At 43.2% G+C, this 26,677-nt stretch overlaps 6 protein-coding genes across 8 annotated transcripts; 5 read left to right on the forward strand and 1 right to left on the reverse strand.

The window, feature by feature from the left end:
* Nucleotides 1-267: 267 nt before the first annotated feature.
* Nucleotides 268-2,167, forward strand: LOC131672483 (odorant receptor 4-like). The gene is made up of 7 exons (XM_058949731.1): nt 268-474; nt 533-862; nt 1,226-1,440; nt 1,499-1,598; nt 1,661-1,771; nt 1,855-2,010; nt 2,069-2,167. The coding sequence occupies exons 1-7, from the start codon at nt 268-270 to the stop codon at nt 2,135-2,137; spliced, it is 1,188 nt and encodes a 395-aa protein (XP_058805714.1). The 3' UTR covers nt 2,138-2,167.
* An 828-nt stretch (nt 2,168-2,995) lies between these two features.
* On the forward strand, nt 2,996-5,030 carry LOC131672503 (odorant receptor 4-like). 2 transcript variants are annotated; one of them, XM_058949766.1, is made up of 7 exons: nt 2,996-3,370; nt 3,458-3,787; nt 3,956-4,170; nt 4,250-4,349; nt 4,440-4,550; nt 4,621-4,776; nt 4,854-5,030. In XM_058949766.1, the coding sequence occupies exons 1-7, from the start codon at nt 3,146-3,148 to the stop codon at nt 4,932-4,934; spliced, it is 1,218 nt and encodes a 405-aa protein (XP_058805749.1). In that variant the 5' UTR covers nt 2,996-3,145; the 3' UTR covers nt 4,935-5,030. The 2 variants fall into 2 exon arrangements, with proteins under 2 accessions (XP_058805749.1, XP_058805748.1); XM_058949765.1 differs by having other exon boundaries at nt 4,621-5,030.
* A 3,789-nt stretch (nt 5,031-8,819) lies between these two features.
* LOC131672502 (RNA polymerase II elongation factor Ell) lies at nt 8,820-12,904 on the reverse strand. 2 transcript variants are annotated; one of them, XM_058949764.1, is made up of 4 exons: nt 12,688-12,904; nt 11,524-11,810; nt 11,193-11,411; nt 8,820-11,107 (listed from the first exon to the last, which is right to left on the reverse strand). In XM_058949764.1, the coding sequence occupies exon 4, from the start codon at nt 10,993-10,995 to the stop codon at nt 9,205-9,207; it is 1,791 nt and encodes a 596-aa protein (XP_058805747.1). In that variant the 5' UTR covers nt 10,996-11,107; nt 11,193-11,411; nt 11,524-11,810; nt 12,688-12,904; the 3' UTR covers nt 8,820-9,204. The 2 variants fall into 2 exon arrangements, with proteins under 2 accessions (XP_058805747.1, XP_058805746.1); XM_058949763.1 differs by lacking the exon at nt 12,688-12,904 and having other exon boundaries at nt 11,524-11,867.
* A 141-nt stretch (nt 12,905-13,045) lies between these two features.
* Nucleotides 13,046-14,899, forward strand: LOC131672507 (uncharacterized). Its single transcript, XM_058949769.1, has 2 exons — nt 13,046-14,226; nt 14,376-14,899. Exons 1-2 carry the CDS (start codon nt 13,974-13,976, stop codon nt 14,477-14,479), a joined length of 357 nt encoding a protein of 118 aa, XP_058805752.1. The 5' UTR covers nt 13,046-13,973; the 3' UTR covers nt 14,480-14,899.
* Nucleotides 14,900-15,515: 616 nt separating this feature from the next.
* Nucleotides 15,516-25,152, forward strand: LOC131672509 (uncharacterized). Its single transcript, XM_058949773.1, has 15 exons — nt 15,516-15,808; nt 15,981-16,310; nt 16,422-16,633; nt 16,708-16,810; nt 21,181-21,288; nt 21,804-21,974; nt 22,036-22,082; nt 22,358-22,362; nt 22,908-23,263; nt 23,484-23,813; nt 23,879-24,090; nt 24,164-24,263; nt 24,331-24,438; nt 24,503-24,658; nt 24,714-25,152. Exons 1-15 carry the CDS (start codon nt 15,572-15,574, stop codon nt 24,768-24,770), a joined length of 2,532 nt encoding a protein of 843 aa, XP_058805756.1. The 5' UTR covers nt 15,516-15,571; the 3' UTR covers nt 24,771-25,152.
* Nucleotides 18,575-19,917, forward strand: LOC131672504 (odorant receptor 13a-like). The gene is made up of 4 exons (XM_058949767.1): nt 18,575-18,885; nt 19,100-19,429; nt 19,491-19,702; nt 19,765-19,917. Exons 1-4 carry the CDS (start codon nt 18,649-18,651, stop codon nt 19,871-19,873), a joined length of 888 nt encoding a protein of 295 aa, XP_058805750.1. The 5' UTR covers nt 18,575-18,648; the 3' UTR covers nt 19,874-19,917.
* Nucleotides 25,153-26,677: the final 1,525 nt, after the last annotated feature.

Below are 26,677 nucleotides of genomic sequence, written 5' to 3' on the forward strand. Positions count from 1 at the left end.
GATACCGAAAGAACTGAGATGAAAGAACGGAACCTAGTTGCCGGTTTATTTTTCACGTCTTAACAAATCAAACGAACAGTTTTGATTGTTTTGCAGTTCGATTTTTTGTGAATCACACTCGTTTTCGTTGGTTGCAGTTGGTGCAGTTTTGATGCATGCCTGTGCGCGTCTAACGAGACATACCGTCATTGTCTAATTACTCACCCTGACTACGACAGGGAGAGAAAATATTAACGAGCAAATTAGAAAGTTACTCATTGGGACTCGATGGAGCCTTCGAAACTCGACAAAGATTTCGATTACGCGATGCAATTCACGCGTGTGCTGCTATTGCCATTGGGACTTTGGCCCGCAAACTGCAGGGTTTATCAGAGGTTCGTGCGACCTGCTGCGATCGCGATATGCCTGTTCGTCATGCTGTTCGTAATAATTCCGATGTGTTTATTCATCGCTTTCGTTACGAAGGATTTGAAAGTAGGATTTCACAGCAAATCAATGTACCGCTTGCACATCCGGTTCGTCATGTTTGCAGATACGCTTAAAATTATTCGGCCCCCTAGGCTTCAGTCTGATGAGCCTGTTCAAGTACGTGATGGTAATCTACCACAAGGGCAAGGTTGCCGAGTGCATACGGAGCATGTGGCTCAACTGGCGGTCGGTGCGCGACGTCACCGAGCGCAAAATCATGATGGACAACGTCAGGACCGGCCGTCTGCTCATCGTCGCCTGCGGCTTCTTCATGTACGGGGGCGGCATGCCCTACGTCGCCGTGCTGCCGCTCACCAGCAGGCCGACTTTGCGCGGCAACCTGACCCTCAGGCCTCTCGCGTATCCTAGTTACTTCGTGATTTTTGATCCGCAGGTGAGAGGAGTCATCGCTCCCAACACCTGCACGGTGTACTTCGCCTCACGCGAGTGGCCCTGCGGTGTCGGCTTTCCGTCCGGCGCTTCAAAGACATTTCTTTCTTGATTACTGCCTGCTTCGCCTACAATTCGGATACGTATTCAAAAATTGGAACTCGGTACACGGTCCAAATGTGCCGAATGCAAGAGACGATAGCAAAATGCTTGGCGTACGGTTTACATCATAAAAAAGCAAATGAAAGGTGATCGAGCGAATCGGCTGGAACCAAATTGACCGTGCACAAGCGAATTCAAATCGTTCGATATTAAAGCATCAGACCATAATTTCTGTTGTCTCGTGACGGCTTTGAATGAATCGCAGGTGAGGCCAATCTACGATTTCGTGTTCGGGCTGCACTGCGTCTGTGGTCTCGTCAGGTACACGGTGACTTGCGGTATCTACAGCATCGCCATCCTCAGCGTTATGCATATCTGCAGCCAGATAACCATCACGCACAACATGCTGAACAAGCTCGTAGAAAATTTCGACTACCGGCTACTCGGCGACATTGTCAGTCGGCATCGACACTTGCTCAAGTAATTGATTTGACTATTTGTCATATGTCACGGCAATGCATAAAGCTGCTATCCGTAGATTAGCCTCGAGGCTGGAGGAGATTTTCAACGTGATATGCCTGTTCGAAGTGATCGGTAGCACGTGCATCATTTGCTTCCTCGGCTACTATCTGATAACGGTACGAGCGCGTGCATATCCAAGCCAAAGGCATGTGTAAACTCATGCATTGTCGTTTCGCAGGAATACGAGAACAGAGAGATGATGGCCTTAATAACGTATTTCCTGCTGTTTCTTTCGTTCGTATTCAACATTTTCATATTGTGTTACATCGGCGAGATTTTAACGGAGCAGGTAATTTTAATCACCGAACCAGACTCTTCGCATTACGGTTCGAGTATTCGTTTGGCATTCGCGGTAATGATTTTATTCTCCAGTGCCAGAGCATAGGGATAGCGGCGTACATGACAGACTGGCACCGTCTTCCACAGCGAGAAGCAAAGAATATAGTGCTGCTGATAATAAGAACTCAACGCCCGGTGTACCTCACAGCTGGCAAGCTGTCCAAACTTTCGATACTGAGCTTTTCCACTGTGAGTACTCGTGCTCGATTCCTCGAGGTTGCATCTCTCAAAAGCTGCACGATTTCAGATTATCAAAGCATCTGCCAGCTACCTCCACATATTGAGAACCGTGATAATACCCAATCTAACGATGTGACCGACTGTCGAGCCCTAGTATCAATGTATCTTACGAATAGCGCGTGAAAATACAATGCGTTATTTTATTTTTCCGTACTACGGACAATGGTCCTTTCATTCAACCTGCAACTTTGCGCGTCGTGCGTTCTCTTTTCCAATGCAAAGCGCTGCTCCTTCGTAATGGCTCTCACAGAAACGCGCTGTACCAAAGCGCGCTTGCTGGAAAATGCAATTTCAAAATTATTTTTTTTTTAATTTCTTTGCAGCAATCCTAATGATTGCAATTGCGCGAGTACATAAGAAAAGAGCTCCCCCCTGCCGGTTGTCCCATTCGCGGCCATTATCTTATACGGGACGACGGAAAACTTGGACAAAGTTATGGAGAAGCGACGTCGTCGTAAGATAATGGGCCGCGGAAACTTGGTGCTCCGCCGTCGATGCCCGTACGAGGTAATGACGTTAATTCGCTGGAAAGGGTTAGAGAGTCGGCCGACGTGGACGGGGGATGGGAAACTTGAGCGAGCGTTCGTCCGTCGAGAGTTCCCGCAAGGGTTGAAGCTCTTTGAAGATCGATCTAATGGGAGCCGAGACGGGAAAAAGTTGGCGAGCGATTGCGGACGAAGGCTTACAGGTTGTAAATGGTCGTGTCGCCGACGAAAAGACCGCACGGCGACTTTATAATTTCGAGCTATTAAACCGATCAGCCGGCGGGGCACGGAATAAGTTCTCCGCTTGTCCGCGCGTCGCATAAGAAAATCAAGTGTCATTATTGTCGGGGGAGGGCGGGCCTTCTATCTACTACCTGATCGATGGCGCAGGCGTAGACGAAGCGACACAACTCGCGAACTTGCCCTCGTGATCTCGTGGGTTTCGGGGATAGAGCGGGGCGAGCGACAACTCGGCGCCGAAATTGCGAGACGTGCAATTGCCAGTTGCAACGATCGGCGACGGACACACGAGTACAAACCAGCCGAGCGAGCCGTCTTCCTCGGACGAGCGCCAACTTCGAACGCGATCGGCAAGTGCAATGGACGCGGCCGCAATAGAACAGCCAAGGAACGCCGAGGACTTCGAGTACGCGGTGCAGATGACGAGGTGGCTGCTGCAACCACTGGGTATCTGGCCTCTGAAGCCGAGCAGCAGGGTGGCGCTCGTTTTGCGGCCCGTTTCCGTCGGCGTCTGCGTCTTCCTCCTAGCTTTCCTGCTGGTGCCCTGTTGCCTGCACATGTTCCTCATAGAAAAAGACATCGGGGTACGATGTCGCGCAGGAAAATGCGCGCCTCCAACTGATTGCTGAATTGCCAAAAGAGTGCTTAGGACGTGATTGCAATACGTGCAGGTGCGCTTGAAAATGATAGGCCCGCTGAGCTTCTGCCTGATGAACATATTCAAGTACCTGGCGATGCTGGCGAAGAACGCAACGGTGGCCTCGTGCATCGCGAACATGGCGCGGGACTGGCACGAGGTCGCGTCCGCGGAGTACCGCAGAATCTACCTGGAGAACGCCAAGACTGCGAGGCTTTTCACGACCGTCTGCGCGCTGTTCATGTACGGCGGCGGTTTGCCATACAGTACGATCTTACCGTTGACGAGGGAAGCTATCGTCCTTGGCAACCGCACTTTCAATCATCTGGCCTACCCTAGCTACTTCATCTTCTTCAATCCACACGTGAGTGAAATCGAGCAACTTGTCGCGCTGTATATAGCCTGCCAGCTCTTACCTGACTGGTGGTATATCGAACCTACTTGTTGCTCGTCTTTTCGAGATGGGTCGGCTAGATGACAAACATTTGATAAATCCACAATCAGGTGACGATCTCACTGACGATCCTTTCAGGTAAGGCCAATTTACGACCTGGTATTCGTCACGCATTGCCTGTGCGGTTTCGTCATGTACTCGGTGACTTGCGGCGTTTGCAGCATCGCCATTCTTTGCATCATGCACATCTGCAGCCAGTGTAACGTCACCTCGGCGATGCTGCAGGCACTCCCGAGTAGCCTCGACGAAAGATCCTGCAGCGCGATCGTCAGGCACCATTTGCGATCTTTGAGGTGAGATCATATTTCTCCGTTAGTGTCGCGATCGCGTACTCGTGCTCGAACGTCGAGAGGGAAATTCCGTTATTTTCAGATTTGCATCGAAATTAGAAGAGATTCTTAACGAAATGTGCATAGTTGAGCTACTTGGCTGCACTTTCAACATCTGCATGCTTGGATACTACTTTCTCACAGTAAGCTGAACTAGAGTATCGCGTAAAGAACGAAACAAAGAAAACAAAAAGCAAGCGAGCTGACAAGTTTCACATAGACTAACGTTGCAGGAGTACGAGCAGAGTGAAATGATTGGTACCATAACGTATTCTCTGCTACTGATATCGCTAACGTTCAATATCTTCATCTTCTGCTACATCGGCGATCTTCTCACGGAGAACGTAATGTCAATTCTATAGTTTGAGCGAACCAATGATACTGTCGTAAGTAGCTTAAGTTTGGACATTTCAGTGCCAAAGTCTAGGTGGAGTCGCGTACACGATCGACTGGTATGGTCTTGCCAGCGTGGAGGCCCGCAGCATCATATTGATAATTGCATCGACGCAACGCCCAGTCGTGCTTACCGCAGGAAAAATGGTTACTCTCTCCATTCAAAGCTTTTGCAATGTAAATCGGCGGTCAAAATTTACCCCTGACAGTTTATGCTTTTTCCGTCGATGCAGCTTCGATTCGTCTAATTGTAGGTGGTCAAAGCTGCTGCCACGTACTTAAACATGTTGCGGACTCTGATGGCCAATGAGAGCTACAATTTTGAACGTAATTGAAAGTTGCAGAATGTACAATGTGATTTTGCAATTAAAACATTTTCACGTGCACCTTGTTGCTGTATTTTTGAATGGCGCACGTAGGAGCAGAACGTAATAAAGAATATTATTTTGATATACCGTACGAAAATGTAACAGATATTTTCGACGCAAACTAACAGTGACGTCGATGGTTATTTATTAATCCTGAGCCGCGCGCGTAAACTTTAAGTATGTTTACTTCGTTACGTGAGGATATGTAAATATTGAGATTTTACTACCAAGACGTTAAATTAAAATTTATAACAGAGGAAATAAGTTTGACCACGAGTTCAATTTATCTTACATTCAACAAATGCATATAAATAGACTATTTCTTGGAACGGTAGCTTGTGGAATACTCCTTCAATTGGCCCGGAACAATCGGTAGGATTTTTGATTGTCAGCGATATTGTGATTTGCAAACTCCAACATGACGAGGAACGTCTGCATTCATACCATATACAGTTAATTCGTGTACTACGTGCACTTTCCGTCTCCAATGAGCAGAGGGTTGAACTTTGCAGCCTACCTTTTGCAAAGTCGTCAGCTGTAGCCTCATGCAATAGCCTCATGTGCATCAGTCACTACAACTCGATCCTCAACGACGTATCAATCTTATTTTTTTTGTTTCGCTTTGAATTTTATTTTTCTCGTCGACAGCTGTAGTACCGACATATTGTAAAGAATGGACTTCGACTTTGAAGAAAAAGAGATAACATGAAATTTCGAGTATACGAGAGAATTGTGGCCATTCGCGTCGTCGACTTACGCTCATCTTTGATCAACGTCGTTTACCCGCTGCTGATGTTTTCGGTCATATCTTATTACTTGTGCATGGTCATCGTCGTTCAAGAGTTTTAAGGTGAATCACAATGAAAATAAATGTAGCTCACGAGTATAGCTCTATTTAATATTGTCGCTTAGAACGATTATTTCACGTCGAGATTTTTTAATGCAGTTAACTCGATTGACTGAATTGCCATTTAATAAAAAAAAAAAAAAAGAGCGATAGAAAAGCGTGCAACAAAAGAAAATCCAGCAACTTTATGTTGCCGAGTCTCAATGAGTTTTTTAAATTTAATTTTTAGCAATGTCTGTGCATATTTGACAACAACAAAATACAGTCGGCTGTTTGCAGCTAAAGAATGTTTTCCCACAGATTACTCTTCGATCGATGGGTTCGTTGAGTTTCAGTTCGATGAAGGCCTTGAAATATACAACTGTTTCACTGCCTCGAGAGGAGAGTGTCCGACAGGTGCTAGGTGCACAGCCCGAATCCCATTGAGAACGACCTGATGCAGGAAAACGCTAGATCAACCAAACTTATCCACGTTATCTGGTGCGCGGGCACGTATACGTCAGCAGCATGTATGGCAAGATGCTCTTCAGCTTCACGATGAAGCCCATCATCGTCGATCCGCACTCAAGCTGTTTTCAGTACGACCAAGTCAATTTTAACTTTACTTTTAGGCTGCGCTTTTTTGATAGTATAACTTAACCTTAACTTTTAGGAGTATATCCAAGGTCCAGTTGGACTTTATAGGTACTGCATGTTACTTATCTCGTTTACCTTTACCGACCGTTTCCAAAAAAAAAAGAACTACGGTCATTGTACAACGTGCAGTACAGTATTCGCATGAAGTGAAAATTTCGGAATCACCGTGAAACGTGAAACGCTTATTTAGGATCTGTTTGTGTGTAGCTTAGAAATAAATTATTCTACATTAAATGCTTCTATTATACTTTTCACGCGTCCCTGCAAAAAAACGTTGAATATTTCTCAATCTCGCCCGAAGAACATATGCGCATTTCAAATTTACACACGGAATGTTTATTTTTATGACCAGTTACAATTAAGCTCATCCTCCGAATGCAAATAAAAATACTATTCTTTCGATTTCAGAATGTTTCTTTCTCTTATTATCGTTGAAACTACATGATATTGATGCAAGAAGTGGATAGCGGCCGATTGACGATCAGTACGAAGCCATGCGAAGAAAATTCTGTGCTATAGAAAAAGCAAAATCAGCGAAAACCTTCACGGTGATCTGCGTCGCGTGTATGTACGGCAACGGAAAGTCTTACAGCGCGTTTTTCAGTTTCCTGGTGGATCTCATTACCTTTAACAATGAAACCAACCGAGTGCTCGTGTATCCGAGCTATTCCGTGTACTTGCATCCACACGTAAGTTATCTTCGATACGACAATTGAGGATTCAATATTTTTTTAGCAGTAGGCCAGAAGATAATTGGATCTTGGACGCTATACGCAACGTCGGCGTCGGCCAGCTCGGCGTCGTTGCTTTTGGACAAACTGTCCAGACAAATAACAAAGCACTTGCGCGCCATCACGTAATCGAACGTGACATATTTTTTTATATCGTCGTCGCTACTATGATGGGCTTGAGAAATTAACCCTCGCGAATTGCAGGCTCGTCAGAAAATTGGATGACTACTTGAACAGCATGCGTCTGATCGAGCCAACGGGCTGCTCCTTGAACATTTGCATGCTCGGCTATTTTGTAACGCTTTCTTGTGCCTCGTTTTTAACAAATAAAATAGTCAAATCAATTTATTTTATTTATTCGGTCTTTCAAAGTTCTACGCGTATCTATAAAACTTTTATTAAATTTGCTCTCGTCTTTGAGTTGCCGCAATTGAATACTCGACTACCAAATTAAAAACTCGACTGTGCCTCATAGGAACACATCCATAGTTTAGTGATGCCTTACACGTACTGTATACTCATCATTTCGTTTAACTTCAACGCATTCATTATTTTGTCACATTGAAGACCAATTGACCGAAAAAGTAGTCGAAATGTGAAATTAAACTTTCGTCAGACAACTCTATCCATGACTCGTTTCCCCAGTATACGCAACAGTTATATAATTCGGTCGATTGCGAAAAAATAAAAATAAAAATAAAAAAACATCGTCAATGATACTTTCTGTTGTAGATGTAATAAAAATGTTTCCCTATCTAATCATGCCTAGAATTCTACGTGCAGCATCCTTCGAGAATGGCGTACTGCTTACGTTGGATATAATTACCATCACATTTGGAATTGATTCATCTAGGTAATCTTTAGACAAAATGTAAGTGTAAAATTTGTTAGATACTGCGGGATGCTCTAATTAATTTTATTTACGGAACAATTAGTACTCTGAAAAATGTAGTTACTCGACATCGAAGAGCTATTGGGTATGCATGCAAAAAAAAGATGGTTGTATACTTGGTTGAAGTGAAGGTTTCTATGCAGTTGGCAATGCCTAAGTAAATTTATACAAACGCAACGAGAATCATTTTTTATACATTCAATCTTTCCAATCAAGCGTTACGAACGAAAGGCCGTTCAGGGTTGCCACATTTGATTTCTACACAATTTCCCGGATTTTTTTTCATGATAACAGAAGAAATGTCCATGATGTCTTGCAATAAACAATAAAAAGCAATAAGGTTTGAATAATTAATTTTCATAAATTTAAAATTACAACAATGTTCTTTTGAGAGACAGGTAATAGAATAAAGTTAATGTAATTTTATTCTATTACTTTACGGAACTTATAAATTCTTTGAAATATAAACTAATGATTTTATGGAAAAAATCAAAGCGGCTCTTGTTTTCCTTGAAATTTCCATGAGATTCTATGACTTTTTCCAGGGCGGACGAATTTCCCTGACAATTCATGACTTTCCATGTTTGTGGCAACCCTGCCGTTAAATATAAATGTAGTATTTAACTGATTTTCATTATTTGAAACATTAGTATTTTCATATAAACATAAAAATACTAATTTTTTAAAGATTATTGTATGCAGATATATGGGCTTATAAGAACTACAAATCAACAAGTAAATATAATGCAATATTCATAACAGTTTATTGTAAATAAAACTATTTTCATTACAAATATATCTGCTTCTTACATGATATACACAACATTTTGTTTCGAATTGATAATCCGACAACAGGTGTTCCTTTTTATATAAAAAGAAATCAAAGCGTCAATTTTACATGATCTTTTCCTTCTATCAACGAGCTGTACAATATAAGGTTTCGGCGAATTTTGAAATTTAAGTCAGATTTTATTGTCTTAATCTAAAGAAATGATTTTTACGTTAAATTTAAAAATAGATTTTTAATCTGTATCGTACACAAGTCATTTTATTTGATTTGCGAGAATAATAAAAATGTAAAAATAAAATGTATTATGTACAGTTTTCTTTTCAAACAAACGCACACGAAAGTTAGTACGTATTGTTACTATCATAATGATTCATCATCTTTGCGTCATAATCCATTACGAGTTGTTTAATATGACCTAGTTTATCGTGCAGGTAATCAAAACGAGCTTTGACGTTTCTCGTTCTGGCGTACTCACTAAATATTTCTAATTTAGTTTGTTCATACTCGTACGCGTCACCAGCCTCGAGTGTTTTCTTCAGTTCTGCCTCCAAATGAATGAAATACTTGGAAATTTCGCACACCTGAAGATGTAGTTGAGTATAGTCCTTGTAGTAGGCAAAAAAATCTGCTTTATATTTCGCCTTTTGCTCCAAGTTAAGAATTGGCGTGTATGTATTTAAGTAGTCGCCGAATACATTGTGGTTACTGTCCGCGGCACCTTCTTGTTCTGAATCGGCGTTGGAATCCATGTCGTTAGCTTGATTCTCCTGCTGGTCGTCTTGTACAGAATTTGCTAAATCGGCCGCATTCACGATATCTTTGACGGTGTTTTCTGGATAAGCCACGGGAGAATGTCTGCTGTGAGTCTGGTTCTCTTGTTGCGATCCACGGGATTTGTTTGGCACAGAGTTGGTCGGATCTGGCAAATTGTATTGAGAATTTTCCTGATTATTGGTTACGGAATTGGCTACGGGATTGGCTACGGGATTGACATCGGGCTTGACATCGATCTTGGCATCGGGCTTGGCATCGGGCTTGCGATATTCCGATATCCGCTGTCGTTTCTGCGGAATGCCGTCGGTGGCTTGGTCGGAGCTGGTTCTCTTAGCGGTCACCGACGGGCTGGCGTAGTGCGGCGAATTAGAGCGCAGAGAGTTGGGCGACAGTCCACTGCCACTAGAGCTTCCGTCGCTCGAACCAGGTGGAGTCAGATTCTGCGGTTTCCGTCTCTTCATGATAGCTCTCTCCTCATCGCTGTAAAAGGGCCAGTCATCCTGAATCTCATTCCAAGCTCCCGAGTTCAAGTGATATGCGTTGCTACGCATGCGCGCGACTTGCTTGAGCACGCTGCTCACGAGCTTCTTATCCTGCTCCTTCAAACCTTCCTGATGTATGCGATCGAAAAGCTCGGGCCTTTTGTAGGGGCGCAAAGCCAGAATGTGAATGAGCCTTTCTTTCAGCGACCTGCGCATGATTTCCGGATTCTTTCTCGGAGCATCTCCTTGCTGCGGGCGAGCGGTCGAGCTGGCAGACACCGGCCTGCTCGCGGGCTGCTTAGGCTGAGGTATTGGTGCGATAGCGACTGGGTTCGGGACGACTCGATGTTTCGGCGACGTCGTATTGTTGGTCGTGCTCGAGGGCACGATTTTCCTCACCGTACCCTTGACTTTGACTTTTTTGCCGACAGTCTCGTTGGACTTGAGCACTCGTGTGCATTTGTTTTTGTTGTTCACTTCGACGGCATGCATGCGGTGCCTCGTCGTCTCGAATATATCGTCGTTGGCGTTGACTCGCATCTTGCAGGCCAGAGAGCCGAGGCTGTCCATCGTCTTGGGGCCGGTTTTTTGAATGCACTCGAATCCTCCTTGGGTGCCCTCGATGTCCTGATCGTTGGACAGAGTGAAGGTGTAATTGCCATTATGCTCCGACTTGATGGACGGGAAGAACAGACAGCCTCCGTTCGCGTTAAACTGGATGGTAGGCTTTTGCGTGATTCTATTTCTGTTTTTCAAATGCTCGTCGATGCTGCGCGCCGCGGAGTCGGTCAACTTGACGAAAATGAGGGTTTTGTTGCTGTTGAAATGGCCTTCCGAGGACAGGTTGTACTGCACACCCGTTTCGAGCGATGTCATTTTTGCGTAGTTCACTTATCACGGCAAAACCACGGACAGCTGTTGATCAAGTGAGCGCCGCTCGGTCGTTACCTCAGCAGCACTTCTTCTCCACAGGTCGGGCCTCCACAAGCTGTCGAAAATTTATACCCGTTTGAGTTATTGACGAATCTATTATTTCGACAATTGCGTTTTTTTTTTAAGTTTAAGACACTTACGGAGAAACAACGCTGAATTTTGCGGACAACAATCTGAATTCTCAAGCCGTCCGTCGGGTGGCGCCCGTACGCGTTGTTGGCAGATCTTTTGTTTGTGCGTATTCACTGTTCATTACCAATGCTTTATTTCAACCACACATATGAAGCAATCTGGAACTCCGTGAAACACTTCTCGAGATACGTATAAACAAATGCCTGGATGGAAACGTTGACGGCCAACTGTCGGGAACGAACGAATGCCAGTGTGAGAAACGCCCGTGGATCAGTCGGGCCATCGCACTTGGGACTCTTCTTAGCAGTAACGGGAGAGACGTAGAAAAGCCATACTTACTTTTTCGACGGCAGGTTACGTGATTGCTCGAAACTGCGTAGCGAGTGAAATTTAAATGGCTCGCAGACGGCACGCACAGCCAGCTGCTCCACGCACTTTGCGGTATACTAAGGGCCTTCCACTCACTTTCCCACTCGTACTCTCGGAACTGTATCGTATCTTTATTACGTCTGTAATGGCCAGTATTGACCTCCAATTACTCAAAGGTTCACGCTATTCACTGAGAACTGACTCTATTCAGCCGTGCGCACTAGACTCCAATTTGACCAAACAACATTTGGAACAACCTGAATGAATGCGCTTGAACAACTGTTCTGTTTGACTCTGTGTATAATGTGTACGCACTACATATGTCAAATGTGAACTGAGGTATAATAGTTGCGTGAGGCAAGCAGAACGCGCAGCACGTGTACTACAGCGGCGTCATCTCGTAGCCGAAACACTCAATTAATCAGACTCCGAGATAATGGCGCGCTGTACGAAGTGCTTGCGTTTGTTTTATTCCCTTTTTATACGCTTGGCGAACGTAATTGAGATTTATTTTCGATTTGATTTTCGTTACGTGTTCGAACAAATAAGAGATAGGAGGCAACGAAAATTACCAAAAGCTACGCGTTCTTTTTACTATTACATTCTGTTTTATCATGAGAAGGTATACGGTATTAGAAAAACCTTTTCTCGGAATTATACTATATACTATGGTCATTCATTTATCTATTGATAGATCCAGTTAATTTCGAATTTATTCAATGATTTTTTATACAGAGGAGAAAATTAACATTGTTCAAAATTTCAGAAAAAATAATTTTTCAATTTTTCTCAACTGATGAACCATATCAGAATTAAGGTTTATTCCAATTAATTTCTACCATATTAAAATTATAATGATTATAATAATGATTATAATATTTATAATACGTAAAAATTGAATTGTAAATTAAAATAAAATTAAATAAATAGCTATTTCTTTTTAATTTTAGTGAATTATTTATAATACTGAATGACTTTATAATCGTAATTTCAATAATTATTTCTCCGTTTAAATAACAAAAAAACTCAATCAATTAGTTTTTAATTATAAAAATCATTTCAATAATAGAATATTATTATAAAATATGTCTTTGATTCGCGCGGTACATTGGCACTATATAAAACTGTTTTTACCTGCTTTTCTCGATTATTTCATGTCACGCAAATCCGCATTGTGTTTGGCAATAAAAAATTATGTTTGTGCCCTTCTGGAATATTACACTCGTTCACGGCATCAATCAAAATATCTAAAAACTACAAGAATCTTTTAACATGATTATAAAGCAATGATTTGATCGTATCGCTTCTGAGCACAAGTTTTTGTTGCAAATAAAATTAAGCGCGGCGTGTTTGACTTGAATAATTATTTGTAAACAGAGAATAACTTTTCAGGTCGCAGTTCCAACTGAAACAACAACGCACTTTTGCTGTCGTGTAATGTTACACTTTGCACGAAACCGCAGAAACAGAGCGGCCGCGTAAATAAGGGTTCGCGTTTCCGTGTGTAATTTTTACTTTGCCTCGCTTCTTAATGTAAAGCAGGCTGCGAAAGTTTTGTTATAATAAGTAGTTTGACGCCGGCGCGTCGGTGCACTCGGTGCGGCGCGTCTTTCGAATGCCATTCGTCGCCTGCGGTTTGCGCGCATTCAAGTTCCATTCGCGAGAGAGTTTTGAAAATATTCGAATACAAAAGGGGGAAAACAAAGCTGCTCGAGGATGTTGAATTTGATATTGATTGTTTGGTTACCCTTTTGCGACCTCGACGCTAATGGGATGCCAAGGAAAAATTTGGAGGTATGCAAGTCTATGGTTTGTTTTGTATAAAGATATCCGAACGCGCGCGTTCACTAAGGAATTTCAATGACCGCAGGTGTTCGCAACGTGCTGCTTTATGAAATTCGTAACAAATTCGTTGCTCCGTTACTTGTACACGTCGACCGACAGCACTCGCAGCGTGCAAGTCAGAGTTCGCGGACGCACTATAACGAGTGCACGCCGCTCGGACATTCTCTTGAAATGCGTGCTCGTTAAGCGGAGCCGTTGGCTGCATCTGACATTGATAATGAAACAGAGCCGTTCGACCCTCGTCGAAGTTGCCTTCTCTCACCGACTACTCGGCGAGTCGACGCTCATCGACACGGCCGTTTCGAGAATGTTTTGCCTGTACTACATCTACTCCAGAGTGGTCGCCGGCAGCTTTTAATCGCTGTTCGAGATGAAGCGTCGGAAACCGCTCTGGCGGGCGGATTCGGCGAGGCGAGTCCGTCGCTGCGCTCGCGCGCTCGCTCGAATACCAATCGTTATCGGCACTCGTAATAGTACCCGCGGCTATTGCGTTCGCTTATCGTGGCTGCCGCTCGTCCCGCTAGATCGAACGCGGCAGTCCGTAGTGTTTGCCGCGACAGCAAGCTTGTCGCAGAATGACGTACTACCAGGGCTACGGCACGACGTATCAGAATCAGGCCTGGCCTCACGGCTGCCAGTGCCAGCACGAGCGCTGTCGCGTACCGGGCTGCCAGTATCAGGTCCGGGCGAGCCAGCCGACGGCGTGCGCGCCGCTGCTGGCCCGACAGCAGCCCCACTTGGTCGTTCTCCGGCCGCACGACGACTGGCCGGAGGAGTCCGATTGCTGCGGCGATGCGTTCTGCAGGTGCGTCGACTGGTTGCTCACGGGTGTGTGTTACGTCATCCTCACGCTGCTCTTGTTCGCCTCTCTCTTCGGCGTTGTCGTCTTCTTCCTCCAGCATTACGGCAACTGAGATTGCGAGGCGAAGCTCGGGCGCCGCGACAACTGGCTAATTCGATAACGATTGTGTCCACAGTGATCGTGCTAGGAGTGAGAGGAGTGAAAAAATTGCTCCTCGGTGACGCCGCCTCGAAGCAATCACGTATGCGCGATCGTCAGAGACTTTACGAGGAGCTGTAGGATTACTTTATTTTGCCATCTCGAAATTATGGATTTCAACAGCACTGACTGGAACAAGTGCCGACGATATGAGAATGTTTACAGCTGCTCCGTGGAATTCGCTCTGAAAGCAGCGTTATCGAAGTCCATTGCGCACGTAAACACGCTGATAGATAACTTTGTGTGATAATATTTTGTACCAGTATTTTATTGTATTTACCTTGACTATTGCAATTATTACATTAATTCTGTCTCACGTGTGAATTATATTGTGTCCGATGAACGTATCTTATTCGTCTTCACCTCTATTGAATATACTTCTCAGGTATACTTGTCGATTTTCCTTATAAACAAACGTTATAAGTCAAATTGTATAACATGAGTTAATAAATTTTTAAATATTGTTGATAAGATACTGTTGGATCGATGTTGCGATAGCTCGTAGTTTTATGAGTATTTAAAAAGATTGACGTCGATAGCCTTAGCGATCGCGAAGATGAATGATTTTTGGGAAAATTACCATAAGTTGTTTTGTTTTTTACCTTACCTCTACTCATAAGAATGGTGCTCTGCAGACAATACTTATATCATTTTTTTAGGGAAATCGGTCACTTACACTTCCGAAACTGATCATAATAGCCTCTGGAACGTGTCTTATAACAATATATGTACTTGGCGGGTCGACTGTGCTGTGCATCTCTAAAACTGCTCGCTTTCAGATACTTCGATTAACGTACATTTAAGATCACGATGAACGAGATGTACGCGCAATCTACGAAATCTCGAAATTCGAAAGTACAGAGTGAAAGTCAATGCCGCGCGTGCGACCGTGTACGTTCGATGCATGCAAACATTGCGAGGGAACTGACGGAGGAAAAAGCTCGACGCATTACAAATTCAAGAAAGAAACCAAGATAAGCGGCTGTTAGCGGCTTTATAATAGCGCGCCACCGTTTGTATTAAGAATGAGCAGAGGGCGAAAGTTTCAACGTAGCTTCTCTACAGCCACGAGCGAGCGGCAGCTACGCGGCCACCTGCTTCGCTACGATCATGGTTGTCTTGCGCCGTACTCGTCGCTTTTCGAGCGCTCGCGGCAATATAATCGAAGCATAAATGCCGCGTTGCGTTTCACCGAAAAGCATGACCGTCGTGGACAAGGATGAGATCGAGCATAATATCCAGTACTCCACGGAGATGATGCACTGGTTGCTTCAAATCATGGGACTGTGGCCCAACATAGCTTATCCGAAAATTTTTCGGGTGCTCTTGATCGGCCTTGTCTCGACTGTCATGATTCTTTTCACTGTGCCCATCGCTCTCAACATTTTGCTTGTCGTCAAGGACTTCAAGGTAAATTGCTCGAAAGTGCTTTTAAGCATACCTTCTTATTGTTTAATAATATGGAGTTTTCCATGTTATTTTTGCACGAGCTTGCTATTAGCCTTTCTAAACGACAGACACTTAGCAATGAAAAGTGCGTTTTTCACGAACGACGTACTCTTTACGCGTCTTTGTCCAACAGACGATGCTCAAACTGGTCGGGCCATTGAGCTTCGCCTTGATGTGCATCTTCAAATACATAGTCGTGTTACTACAAGAGGGCCAACTGTGCGAGTTCCTCGAATGGATAGCGAACGATTGGCGGTCGGTGCATAGCCCAGAAGAGAACAGTCTGATGCTGGAGAATGCCAAATCAGCGAGAACCTTTACCACATTCTGCTCCATCATCATGTACATCAGCGGCACGTCTTACAGCGCGCTTTTTAGCTTCATGATGTCCCCCATCGTCGTCAATAATAAGACCACCAGATTGTTTGCCGTTCCTAGCTACTTTGTTTTTTTCGATCCTCACGTGAGCAATTGACATGAATTATAATAATTTGGTCGAATGAGGTCCACGATGAATCCAGTCTAGATGCCCGTGCCACATACTTTTCGCGCATTACATTTGCGACATCTTCAGGATCACTTTCCCGAAGTGTACACGTTGCAAGCGGTGGCCGGCTACATCCAATTCACGATCACCAGCGCCGTGGCGAGCATCGCCGTCGCCTGCGTGATGCACGTCTGCGGCCAGATCGCAGTGACGTCCTGGATGTTGCGTAACGTTAATGCCGGCTCCTTCGACGCCACCATCTTTGGCCGTCTTGTCGACAAACACCTCCGCGCCATCACGTAATCGCCATTGACATTTCATCTCCGTCGTTATACTTATCGCGCTCCGATTAATGGATCAAACGGAATTGCAGGTTGGCCAAAAAATTGGAAGACTACTTGAACAGCATGTGCCTGATAGAATTGATGGGTTGCTGCTTCAATATCTGCATGCTTGGCTATTACTTCATCACGGTTGTGTTAATTTCTCGTACCCAGTCACGCCCACCCAACATACCCAACCGTTACATTTAATTTTGTTTATATTTCCATGATCACGCCCATTCTTCGCGTTACAAACATCAACATTATATTTGATAATTAACTTGCGGATTTGTAGGAGGAGCAGGAAGGTTTAGTTGGGCCTTACACGTACTGTATGCTGCTCACGTCGTTTGCCTTCAACATCTTCATTTTTTGTTACATCGGAGAACAACTAACTGAAAAGGTGCATTTACTATTGATTTGTTTTTTCACCGGAACGTTGATAGCACACATGTCGGTCAAAATTTCAGTGCGATAATATTGGAATAGGCGCTTACAACGTGGATTGGTATCACCTTCCAGCCAAAGATGCAAAAAATCTTCTAATGGTAATCATGTCGACCAAGCGTTCGGTAACTTTAAGTGCAGGAAAAATGGCTACGTTATCTATGACTTGCTACTCCAACGTGAGTTGATACATTTAATTATGTGGAAATTTCAGTATCGCTGAAAACTATCAGTCGTTATTATTGGCGATTTTAGGTTTTGAAGGCATCGTTTTCGTACTTGAATATGTTGAGGACCGTAACATGAATTTTTTGATTCTACAATGTCGTCTAGCAGCTTATGCGCAACGAGTATGCAGCATTTCGTCCTCTTTTCCTATTCCAAACATCGATTACCCATTTGCTAGTTCTATTAGCATTTTCGTAAAAATAATAAATCATGTTACAAACTTATTTACTTATTCACCACATTAAATCATAGATAACGCGCAAACGATTTCGTAATTGAGTGATCCAATCGATCCCCAGATGAATGAACTGCACCTTTATATAAATAAATCCACTCAATCGTGAACATTCGTTTTTCCTATAAAAGAAATAAGTATACACAATCAAAAAACTTTGCAAGTTTTATCAAAAAATTTTTCATATACATAGATTCAAATTGAATTATTTTTCTAATAGAAACTTATAAAAGTTAAAGTTTGAGAAATTGCTTGCGTATCTACAATTGCTTAGAATAGATTGCAAATACTTGTCGGCTTCATAGTTTTCAATTCTTTGATTCATCGTGTTCAAAGAACTGATGACCACTATGAGTCATTGTATTGAGTGATCATTATCGAGTACGTAGACGGTGCTGAAAATCTCACCGTATGCCTATGATTTTTCATATCACACGTTATTACTTTTTCTCAATTGCAATACTTCATCGAAAACGCGAACGTTACTTATTTCATCAACGAGTACGGCTATTCATGCTTTTACACTAGTGGCTTTATTTCATCAGTATCGTTGCATTCCTCAACTTATTAGATACTATAATAACGAATTACTTATAAAAATAAACATTTACATACCATATTCGAGTTCTCCACACTAATGTGCTGACGTTTCACGTAACTATTTTTGCGCGAGTACTTTATCGGCAAACATTTACATAATAATCTCCGTAGCGAGACAAAATTCAGTTGATTCGAAAACATACCCACTGGAACGACGCATGGTGTTGCGTTAAAAGTTGTAAAAGTGCAGTGTAAACAGCGAAATCTCAAGACAGCGCGCTTGATCCGCAGAGACATCGCAAGAAAACTAATGGATGCCGGGGCACGCTGTGTTGTAAATGCAACAAAGTAAGCAAGACGAGGCTGCTAGCTCCGTAATAGCATGCGGTCATTTGTATAATAAATGAGCAGAGGGTGGAAGTTACAGCAGAGCGCCTGTGCAGTTGCGAGCGAGCAGCAGCCACCGTTGTACGTGCGACGCGAGTCTCCGAGAGGCCGTCGGCAATCCGTATTTCCTTCGATCGCCCGCGGCAACGTCAGAATGCCGAATTACGCGGAACAGGACAATTTGGCCGCGGTGGACAAGAAAGAGATCCAGCAAAACGTCGATTTGTCGTTGGCGATTACGCGAAGGCTGCTCCAAATGATAGGACTATGGCCTTACGCGACTTACTCGAAAGTTTGGCGAATGCTTTTGATCGCCCTTGTTTCCTTCGTACTGATGTTTGTCGCTGTGCCGGCCGCTCTATACGTGGCGATCGTCGTCAATGATTTAGAGGTGAAGATTATGAATTCTTCCATTACTCGTTCGTTACGAAGCCTCGAATAAATGCTTGTGCGCGCGTCACGGCAATAAATCGCAATCTTAAGAAATAAAAATGAATTATTACAGAGTTAGGTGTTTCGATGAAAATGTCTCATGATAAAACAATAGGAGCTCCGCGCACATAATCACTAGAAGACACCAATATCATAATATCGTTTTGCCACAGATGCGCCTTCAATTACTCGGACCACTGAGCTTCGTTTGTATGAATATTTTCAAGTATTTCGCGGTGTTATTTCAAGAGGACCAGCTTGAACAGTGCATCGAGCGGATCACTAACGATTGGCGAATGGTGTGCAGCCAAATGAAGAATTATCTGATGCGCGAGAACGTCAAATATGCCAAGTCTTTCACGACAGTCTGCGTCACTTGCACCTACATGGGCGTCATGTCGTACGGTATGTTTTTCAGCTTCGTCATGGACCCCATCATCGTCGGCAACAATACATATAGAATATTCGCTTTCCCGAGCCACTTCATTTTCTTCAACTCCTTCGTAAGCGGTCCTCCTCTTTACAAGTCAGTCCCGAGGAATCGTTACAATGCCATTTCCGCAGGACTACTTCAAGCTGATCTACACGATACAAATGATGTGCGTCTTCGCACTGTGCACAATTACCTTGAGCGTGGAGAGCATCGGCATCTCCTGCGCGATGCACATCTGCGGCCAAATCAACGTGATAGCCTGGATAATGCGCAGCCTCGCCGCCGACACCTTCGACAAGGCGAGCTTCGGTCGGATCGTCGAGAAGCATCTTCGCGCCATCGCGTAACTAAGCTCTCGCAAATTCTCCTGCGCTTTTAGATCGAAATGTGAAACGTTCTTTGCAGGTTCGCCAAGGAACTGGAAAACTTCTTGAACGGAATGTGCTTCGTCGAGTTCGTTGGCAGTTGCTTCAACATATGCATGCTCGGCTATTACATGATAATGGCTCGTTGAATTGTCTTGCTCATCTCGCTACGACACTGTTGAGCAAATCTGCATCTGTAGGGAATACAGTGGCAGAATATGGACCACCTAGACTTTTCACGAGTTGACAAATTAGGAAACGTTTAACAAAAATTTTTTTAATATACCATCGTATTTCTCAGACCCCCAACTACCAGACCCTGTAATTCATTTTTTTCTAAAACATTGTTGAATATCGAAAATTTTTATTTAACAAAAAATTCAAAAACGCGCTTTTGAAAGAACTAAGGGTATTATGGACCAGTCAAAAAAATTGTTCCAAAATTCGTGGAAAATGACAAAATTATTTTACTACGGAAAAAGCCTAAGAATACTTGAATAGTATACAATATTGCATCAACTTTATTCAAATATTGCGTATGTGTATTGACATTTTTGTACAAAGAACCAATCATAACTCTTTGTATTTTATCAGATTAACAGATCATAAAATAATTTCAAACAAAAATTATGTAGAACGGAACATACATGCTCATTTATACTATTAAAAAATTTGAAAGCTATTTCAAGTAGTCAAAACCTTACGACACGTTATTCAGGCAAAAGGCAGTTTGAAGCAAAAATAATCGAAAGTCGTTAAATATTGCTTAAAATTAAATATCTTATTTGAATAATGTTAAGTTACGTAGAATCAAAAGTTTACCAATTGTTTGTTGACAAAAATAAAAAACCGATATTCATAAACTAACACATGGTCGTGACAACAGTTATATGCGGTCTGCACTTGCGCCATTTTGAATTGCCTGCGTGATTTTAAATCAAAAGGAATAACAAAACAAATAAATATGATTTGATTAAATATAATGAAGTGTCTTTTGAACCATGTTACTCAGAATATTGATGGTCCATATTCCCCTGAAGGTCTTTTTTTATTTGAAAAAATTTAGAAAAACTCCACATCGATGGAAAATAATTTTGAAAATGAATTTGTACTCGTTAGTACCTAAGTAAATTAAGGACATAATATCGAAACGAACGAGTAGTTTACCCATATGTTACATGCTAAATAATAATTCAGAAATATTCATGACGAATAAATAAAAAATTTTAAAAGCCTATAAAAGACGCCTGGAGCACGGACTATGGTCAAAAACTTATAGAATATGATGTGGAGTAACTAATAAATATAGTAAAAAAAGCTCCGAGATATAGGGTAATCACATTCATAAAAAGTAGAAGGTGGTCCATATTATCCGTAGGGACCATATTCCTCCACACTCCTCTCCATCAAATACGTACAAAATCAAAATTGAACATCATATAATTTCCTGGTCTAGTATCGCAACCAAAATTTGGTCCTGTTCAGTACTTATTGTGTGTTATTCGTCTCGTTTACCTTCAACATGTTCATCTTTTGCTATATTGGAGAGCAGCTGACTGAAAAGGTGGGTATAAACGATTCTCTCGAAACTTGCCCCCGGATGAAGTCTGACTTATCGAGATAACTGAATTCAAGCAAACTCGGACGTAGACATCAGTCGTCAGAGCTAATGTGCTGCACCTTACCTCGAACTGAATCAAGAAAATCATATGAAAATGCTCATTCCATGCTTTTCCTATAAAAATTATAATAGGTAGTTTTTAATTTAAATAATCCTTTTTTATAGTATTGAAATCAAAGAACTCGAGATCTTCGCATGTTGAATCGTTCATACTAAAAAGTACATAACACTTTATAATTTTATCAAACAATCGAATCAACATTTTGACCAGATTGTCTTGATTTATTTTATCGTAAGATGCCGTAAATCAGTTTTAATAAATCTTCCAAAGTTAACTTCGCTACGAAGCGTATAGTTTTGTGTAGTTGAAATTCGTGTTATCACGCGCATTCGCTCAAGTTAGCAGCGGACAGCATCCAGGCAAGTTGCGAAAGAATCACCAATGAAATAACGAAAAGTCGTCGAAATTTCAGTGTGGAAATATCGGAAGCGCTGCTTACAACGTCGACTGGTATTGCCTGTCAGCCAAAGACGCCAAATATCTCTTGATGACAGTCGCGTCGACCAAACGTCCAGTCGTGCTGACTGCCGGAAAATTTGCCACGCTATCCATGGCTTCCTTCTCCAGTGTAAGTAAATCGATCGTCTGAATATCGATTACCCTTTAACAATTATCACGTACGATTGCAGATTTTGAAAACGTCATTTTCGTATTTAAACATGCTGAAAACTGTAACGTAAACACATCGAGTCTGTAAACCATGTACATCGCCAATGAAAACAGATGAGTTTTTTTCCGATCTCATCAGTGGCCATGTACAAAATCTGAAACTTAGCAAGGGATACATGGAGATAAATTATTGTATAGTTAGTTAAAGCACAGAGAATACCTCGACAACCACCCTATGCACTTATGTAATCAAGTCAGAACACGAGAATTGCACTTCCGAATTTGAGCACTCGACAAAGTTATTCATTGCAAAAATATATATTTTTCGTTCTATTGTTACAGCTGTTGTGAGTTGTATACTCTATTTTTATCAATGAAATGGTGTATTGCAAGGTAAAAACTAATTTCTGCAGAATGCAGTATTAATCCGACCAAGTGATTCTAATTTCTCTCGTATAAAATATTGTATATCTTTTAATTATCTTGAAGCAAAACTACTTATGATTTATCACACGTTTAATACTTTTCTATAAAATGAAAAATCTAATGAGCACTCGCAGAGGAGACTCCGAAGAAGAGAAGTCGAGCGAGAAAATGTTCCGTCGGTCCACGTTATCCAGGTTACAGTTGAAGTACGTATCAGCTTTTTTCAGCTCGATGAAGCCTGTGCACCGGAGATAAATCGTCCATGTGTGACGTGTCACTCGCAAAATAAAGTTTTGCAAATATTGCAACGCGATCGAGTACTGCAAAGAACGAAAGCTCTTCGCGCAGTTGTGCTAGAGCGACTGCCGGAGGTGCACCGTGAAGGAGTAAGCACATAACGAATTCCAGCGGAAGACCAAGATGAGCCGATTAGCGGTTTTGCAATGAGCGATGTGCTTTACATCAGTAATCAGCGAGGGGTCGAGCTCGCAGCGTGCCGACGCCTCAGTCGTCCGTCCACGCTCGCGCCGATCTCCGTGCGCGCTGGCTGAGTATCCGCGATCGCCACGGCGAGCGAGCATGTCGAAGGCTGTCGGCAGAGAGGAGCCAGCGGAGGTGGACGAGAGCGAGACTGCCAAAAATTACGAGCAATCGGTAAAGACGATGCGCCTGCTGCTCCAAAGCATGGGCATGTGGCCGATAACTTCGCCGACCTATCCGAGCTCCCTGCGCTTCTTCTTCATCGCGACGGCGTTTCTGCTGCTGCTGTTGTTTCTGCTACCAATAGGACTACAGACCTTCTACATCGTTGACGATCTCAAAGTAAGAGCGCACTATGAATCTCGCAGCTGGACGTAATCTTCTTCTTGACGGTTGCGATAAGGCTCGAGCCGAGAGCTCACGTATATACAATCAATGAACGCGACGTCAACTGAAAACTTGCGACGGCCTGCTTATTCGAATACGCTCGAATGTCGGCTGCTTGCTCGTCGCGCGCGCACCTTACTCGTTTAATCGTAGCGCGAATTTGCCATCCAACTAGGAGCGAGTGCGCAACGTCGGTCCCTTCACGTTCGGCGTGATGAACGTGATCAAGTACACGACGGTGATAGCGCGGAAAGACAAGCTACGCGAGTGCCTGGATTGGCTGGCGAGCGACTGGCGCAGGACGAAGAAGCGCGCGTACAACGAGCTGATGCTCAGCAGCGCGGAGACGGGTCTCGCCTTCACGGCGATCTGCGCGTCGTTCATGTTGGTCGGCGGCATGGCCTACACCTGTTTGTTCAGCTTCATACAGGAGCGCGTGGTCGTCAACAACGTCTCCCGTAGAGCCTTTTCCTACCCGGGCTACTTCGTGTTCTTCGATCCCCACGTGAGTCCTCGGACGCGAGCGTCGCCTCAGCGAGCCTCACCGAAGCGACGCCCGTCCTTCTCCAGGATCACTTCTACAAGATCTACGCGCTTCAGTCGATGTGCGGCTACGTGGCGTTCGCGACCACCGCCGCCGTCGCGAGCATCGCCGTCGCCTTCGCCATGCACATCTGCGGCCAGCTCTCCGTCGTGTCCTACATGATACGCAGCCTCGCCAGTCGCGACTTCGATAAGGAGGCGTTTCAGCGCACCGTGGAGAAACACCTTCGAGCCCTGAGGTCCACCACCGGTCGTCTGGATCGGTCTGGAATGGATTCAGCTCGATCGTCTCACGCGTTCGTTTCGTTGCAGCCTCGCCAAAAAGTTGGAGGATTTTCTGAGCGGCATCTGTATGGTGGAAATGCTGGGCTGCTGCTTCTGCATCTGCTTGACGGGATATTACGCCGTCACGGTCTGTCTTTTCTCGACTCGTCCGGCGGCATCTTAGTCGCGACGACACAACTTTGCTTTCGTTACAGGAGTTCGATCTTCACAATCTCGCGCCCTACACTTACTGCGTGCTGATGGTATCTTTCACGTTCAACATCTTCACGTTTTGCTACATCGGCGAGCAGCTTTCCGAGCAGGTGAGTAACTTGAAAGCGCGTCGTGTTACCGGACGATCTTACGTACTTGATGGCGTGACTGCAGTGCAGCAATATCGGCAACGTCGTTTACAACGTCAGCTGGTACCGTTTGTCATCGAACGACGCTCGGAGTCTTCTCATGATAATAATGTCAACGCACCGCCCAGTGGTTCTGACAGCAGGAAAAATGACGAGCTTGTCGATACTCAGCTTTTCCAAGGTTCGCGCACCGATAAATCATACGGGTCAAGTCCTTAACGAGTTCTCTGTTACAGGTTCTAAAAGCCTCGTTAACGTACTTGAATATGCTGCGGACTGTCACGAACTATTAATCTAATCGACAATTTGCACGCAAGTCCACCTTCTTTTGTTCGCTGTATATAGAGCGGTCGATCTGACGAGGGCAAGGTTTTTCAGCTAGAACATAAATAATTAGCAATTCATACAATTAAGTTGAGAAATAACAAGTTATCGGTTATTACTGTGAGTCGCTGTGTTGGACCTACACAGTTATGATGCGTGTAAAAGTTCTTCTTTCACAGCCTTCCAAAATTGGTGGAGAAGGCTGGCAGCATAGCTCTCATAACTTTATAGGGAAACAAAGCTAATGCGTACATCTGTATCTACCCAGTAAACCCCTGCAACGTTCAAAACGAACGTAATGTTTGAATTCACAATAACAATAACATTTTCAACGTAATCGTCTTTACTTTTATTCGAATGAAAAAAGATTTAAAAAATTAATTCACAACTAATTATTGCTACGAGTAACGTTCGCAGTAACTGAATGTGACAGTTAAAGTAAATGATCGAAATTATCTCTGTGTGCCATCTCTATGTGCCATCTCTATGTGGCATTCCAGCACCAACCAAAGAGTCATTGGAACCATTAATTTAATGCGGCAATCACATCAATGATACACCAAAATAAAAGTTTTGATGAATAACTAAATAACTTTCCAAGCTACTGGCTTCGTGAATGCTCACTAGAATTTCATACAAAGACTATTTTTAAATGGTAAAAGTTAATCGTAGATACAACCGGAAAAGACATTGGTTTTCGATAATTTAGCATCACTATATTTACAATCGCTTACTTTATTCTCATCGAAAATTGTATTTGCTTAACTGATTGGTATTTGGATAATACACAATGGCAACAAGAAAGAATAACTAACAATAGTACACCATGGCGAAATATTTCTCATTGCCAAGGACTTGAAAATAAGGCCATCTGATAAATTGATTTTTAGCAGCTAATTATCGCGCCCAGGCGCATGTTGCACTCCGCTAATAAAGACTACGGTTGCTTGCCATTCACGTGCCAAACTGGGAAATTTCTTAGAAAAACACAAATTGCAATGTTGTAATTATTTTCGAGATTTCACAAGAAAGTCATGTAGCTGATGCTTGCGAACGTCAGGACGAAGGTGACGCTCACGACGTATTAGTGGCATATCGTACAGTACTAGCTTCAGCTTCATACAGAAGCGCACCGTCGTCATCAATGTCTCTTCGAAGGCGTTCGCTTATCCAGATTACTTCCGGTTTTTCGACCCCTACGTGACTCGAGCATTGACGGATCACTGAGAATGTCAATACACTGGTATATCAATAAAAGCGCTTCCCTGCTTTCAGGATCACTTTTATAAAATCTACTTACTCCAGTCGATGTGCGGTTTCGTTGCATTTACGACCACAGCTGCCGTGGCGAGCATTACGATTGCATTTACCATGCACGTCTAAGCCAGATGTCTGTAATATCGCATATGCTATACAACCTTGCGAGTGGCCCTTTTAACAGGGCAATTCTTTTTTCTATCGTAGAGAAACACCTTAATGTTCTTGAATAAATAAAAGACGAAACAATAATCCCTCAGATCGGTGTCATTCCATATTTCATTTGCACAATTGGCTTTCAGACTTGCAAAAAAGTTGGAAGACTTATTAAATTGCATATGTTTGGTGGAGATCATGAAATATGCTGCTTTCATATCTGCATCTTACGATATTCCATTATCATGGCTAGTTATCACATGAAGTTTTCAGTTTATAGGCATTACGAAGATGCAAAGAACTAATCACTCAAACATTTTTATTTAATACTTTGTTTGTAGGTTTTGAAAGCTTCCCTGTGGTACTTAAAGACGAGTATACTTCGTACCATCACTGCTTATTAATTTCTCTTTAGTTTACAAACGTGTATTGCTAAACTGACGATAATTAAAAAACAGCTATT

Source organism: Phymastichus coffea, unplaced genomic scaffold, assembly GCF_024137745.1.
Source record: "Phymastichus coffea isolate CEN01 unplaced genomic scaffold, Cenicafe_Pcof_1.1 PCOF00152, whole genome shotgun sequence".
NCBI lineage: Eukaryota > Metazoa > Arthropoda > Insecta > Hymenoptera > Eulophidae > Phymastichus > Phymastichus coffea.

Excerpts from the sequence above, each read along its gene's own strand:
- LOC131672504 (XM_058949767.1), top strand. The coding sequence starts at position 18,649 with ATGCCGAATTACGCGGAACAGGACAATTTGGCCGCGGTGGACAAGAAA. Across the intron at positions 19,430-19,490 it reads TCATTTTCTTCAACTCCTTC|GACTACTTCAAGCTGATCTA; the intron begins GTAAGCGGTCCT and ends CCATTTCCGCAG. Across the intron at positions 19,703-19,764 it reads AAGCATCTTCGCGCCATCGC|GTTCGCCAAGGAACTGGAAA; the intron begins GTAACTAAGCTC and ends CGTTCTTTGCAG.
- LOC131672483 (XM_058949731.1), top strand. The coding sequence starts at position 268 with ATGGAGCCTTCGAAACTCGACAAAGATTTCGATTACGCGATGCAATTC. Across the intron at positions 1,441-1,498 it reads CGGCATCGACACTTGCTCAA|ATTAGCCTCGAGGCTGGAGG; the intron begins GTAATTGATTTG and ends TGCTATCCGTAG. Across the intron at positions 1,599-1,660 it reads TCGGCTACTATCTGATAACG|GAATACGAGAACAGAGAGAT; the intron begins GTACGAGCGCGT and ends GTCGTTTCGCAG.
- LOC131672503 (XM_058949765.1), top strand. The coding sequence starts at position 3,146 with ATGGACGCGGCCGCAATAGAACAGCCAAGGAACGCCGAGGACTTCGAG. Across the intron at positions 3,788-3,955 it reads TCATCTTCTTCAATCCACAC|GTAAGGCCAATTTACGACCT; the intron begins GTGAGTGAAATC and ends CGATCCTTTCAG. Across the intron at positions 4,350-4,439 it reads TTGGATACTACTTTCTCACA|GAGTACGAGCAGAGTGAAAT; the intron begins GTAAGCTGAACT and ends CTAACGTTGCAG.
- LOC131672507 (XM_058949769.1), top strand. The coding sequence starts at position 13,974 with ATGACGTACTACCAGGGCTACGGCACGACGTATCAGAATCAGGCCTGG. Across the intron at positions 14,227-14,375 it reads CGTCGACTGGTTGCTCACGG|TGATCGTGCTAGGAGTGAGA; the intron begins GTGTGTGTTACG and ends TTGTGTCCACAG.
- LOC131672509 (XM_058949773.1), top strand. The coding sequence starts at position 15,572 with ATGCCGCGTTGCGTTTCACCGAAAAGCATGACCGTCGTGGACAAGGAT. Across the intron at positions 21,975-22,035 it reads CCATGGCTTCCTTCTCCAGT|ATTTTGAAAACGTCATTTTC; the intron begins GTAAGTAAATCG and ends GTACGATTGCAG. Across the intron at positions 23,264-23,483 it reads ACATCGTTGACGATCTCAAA|GAGCGAGTGCGCAACGTCGG; the intron begins GTAAGAGCGCAC and ends CCATCCAACTAG.
- LOC131672502 (XM_058949764.1), bottom strand. The coding sequence starts at position 10,995 with ATGACATCGCTCGAAACGGGTGTGCAGTACAACCTGTCCTCGGAAGGC.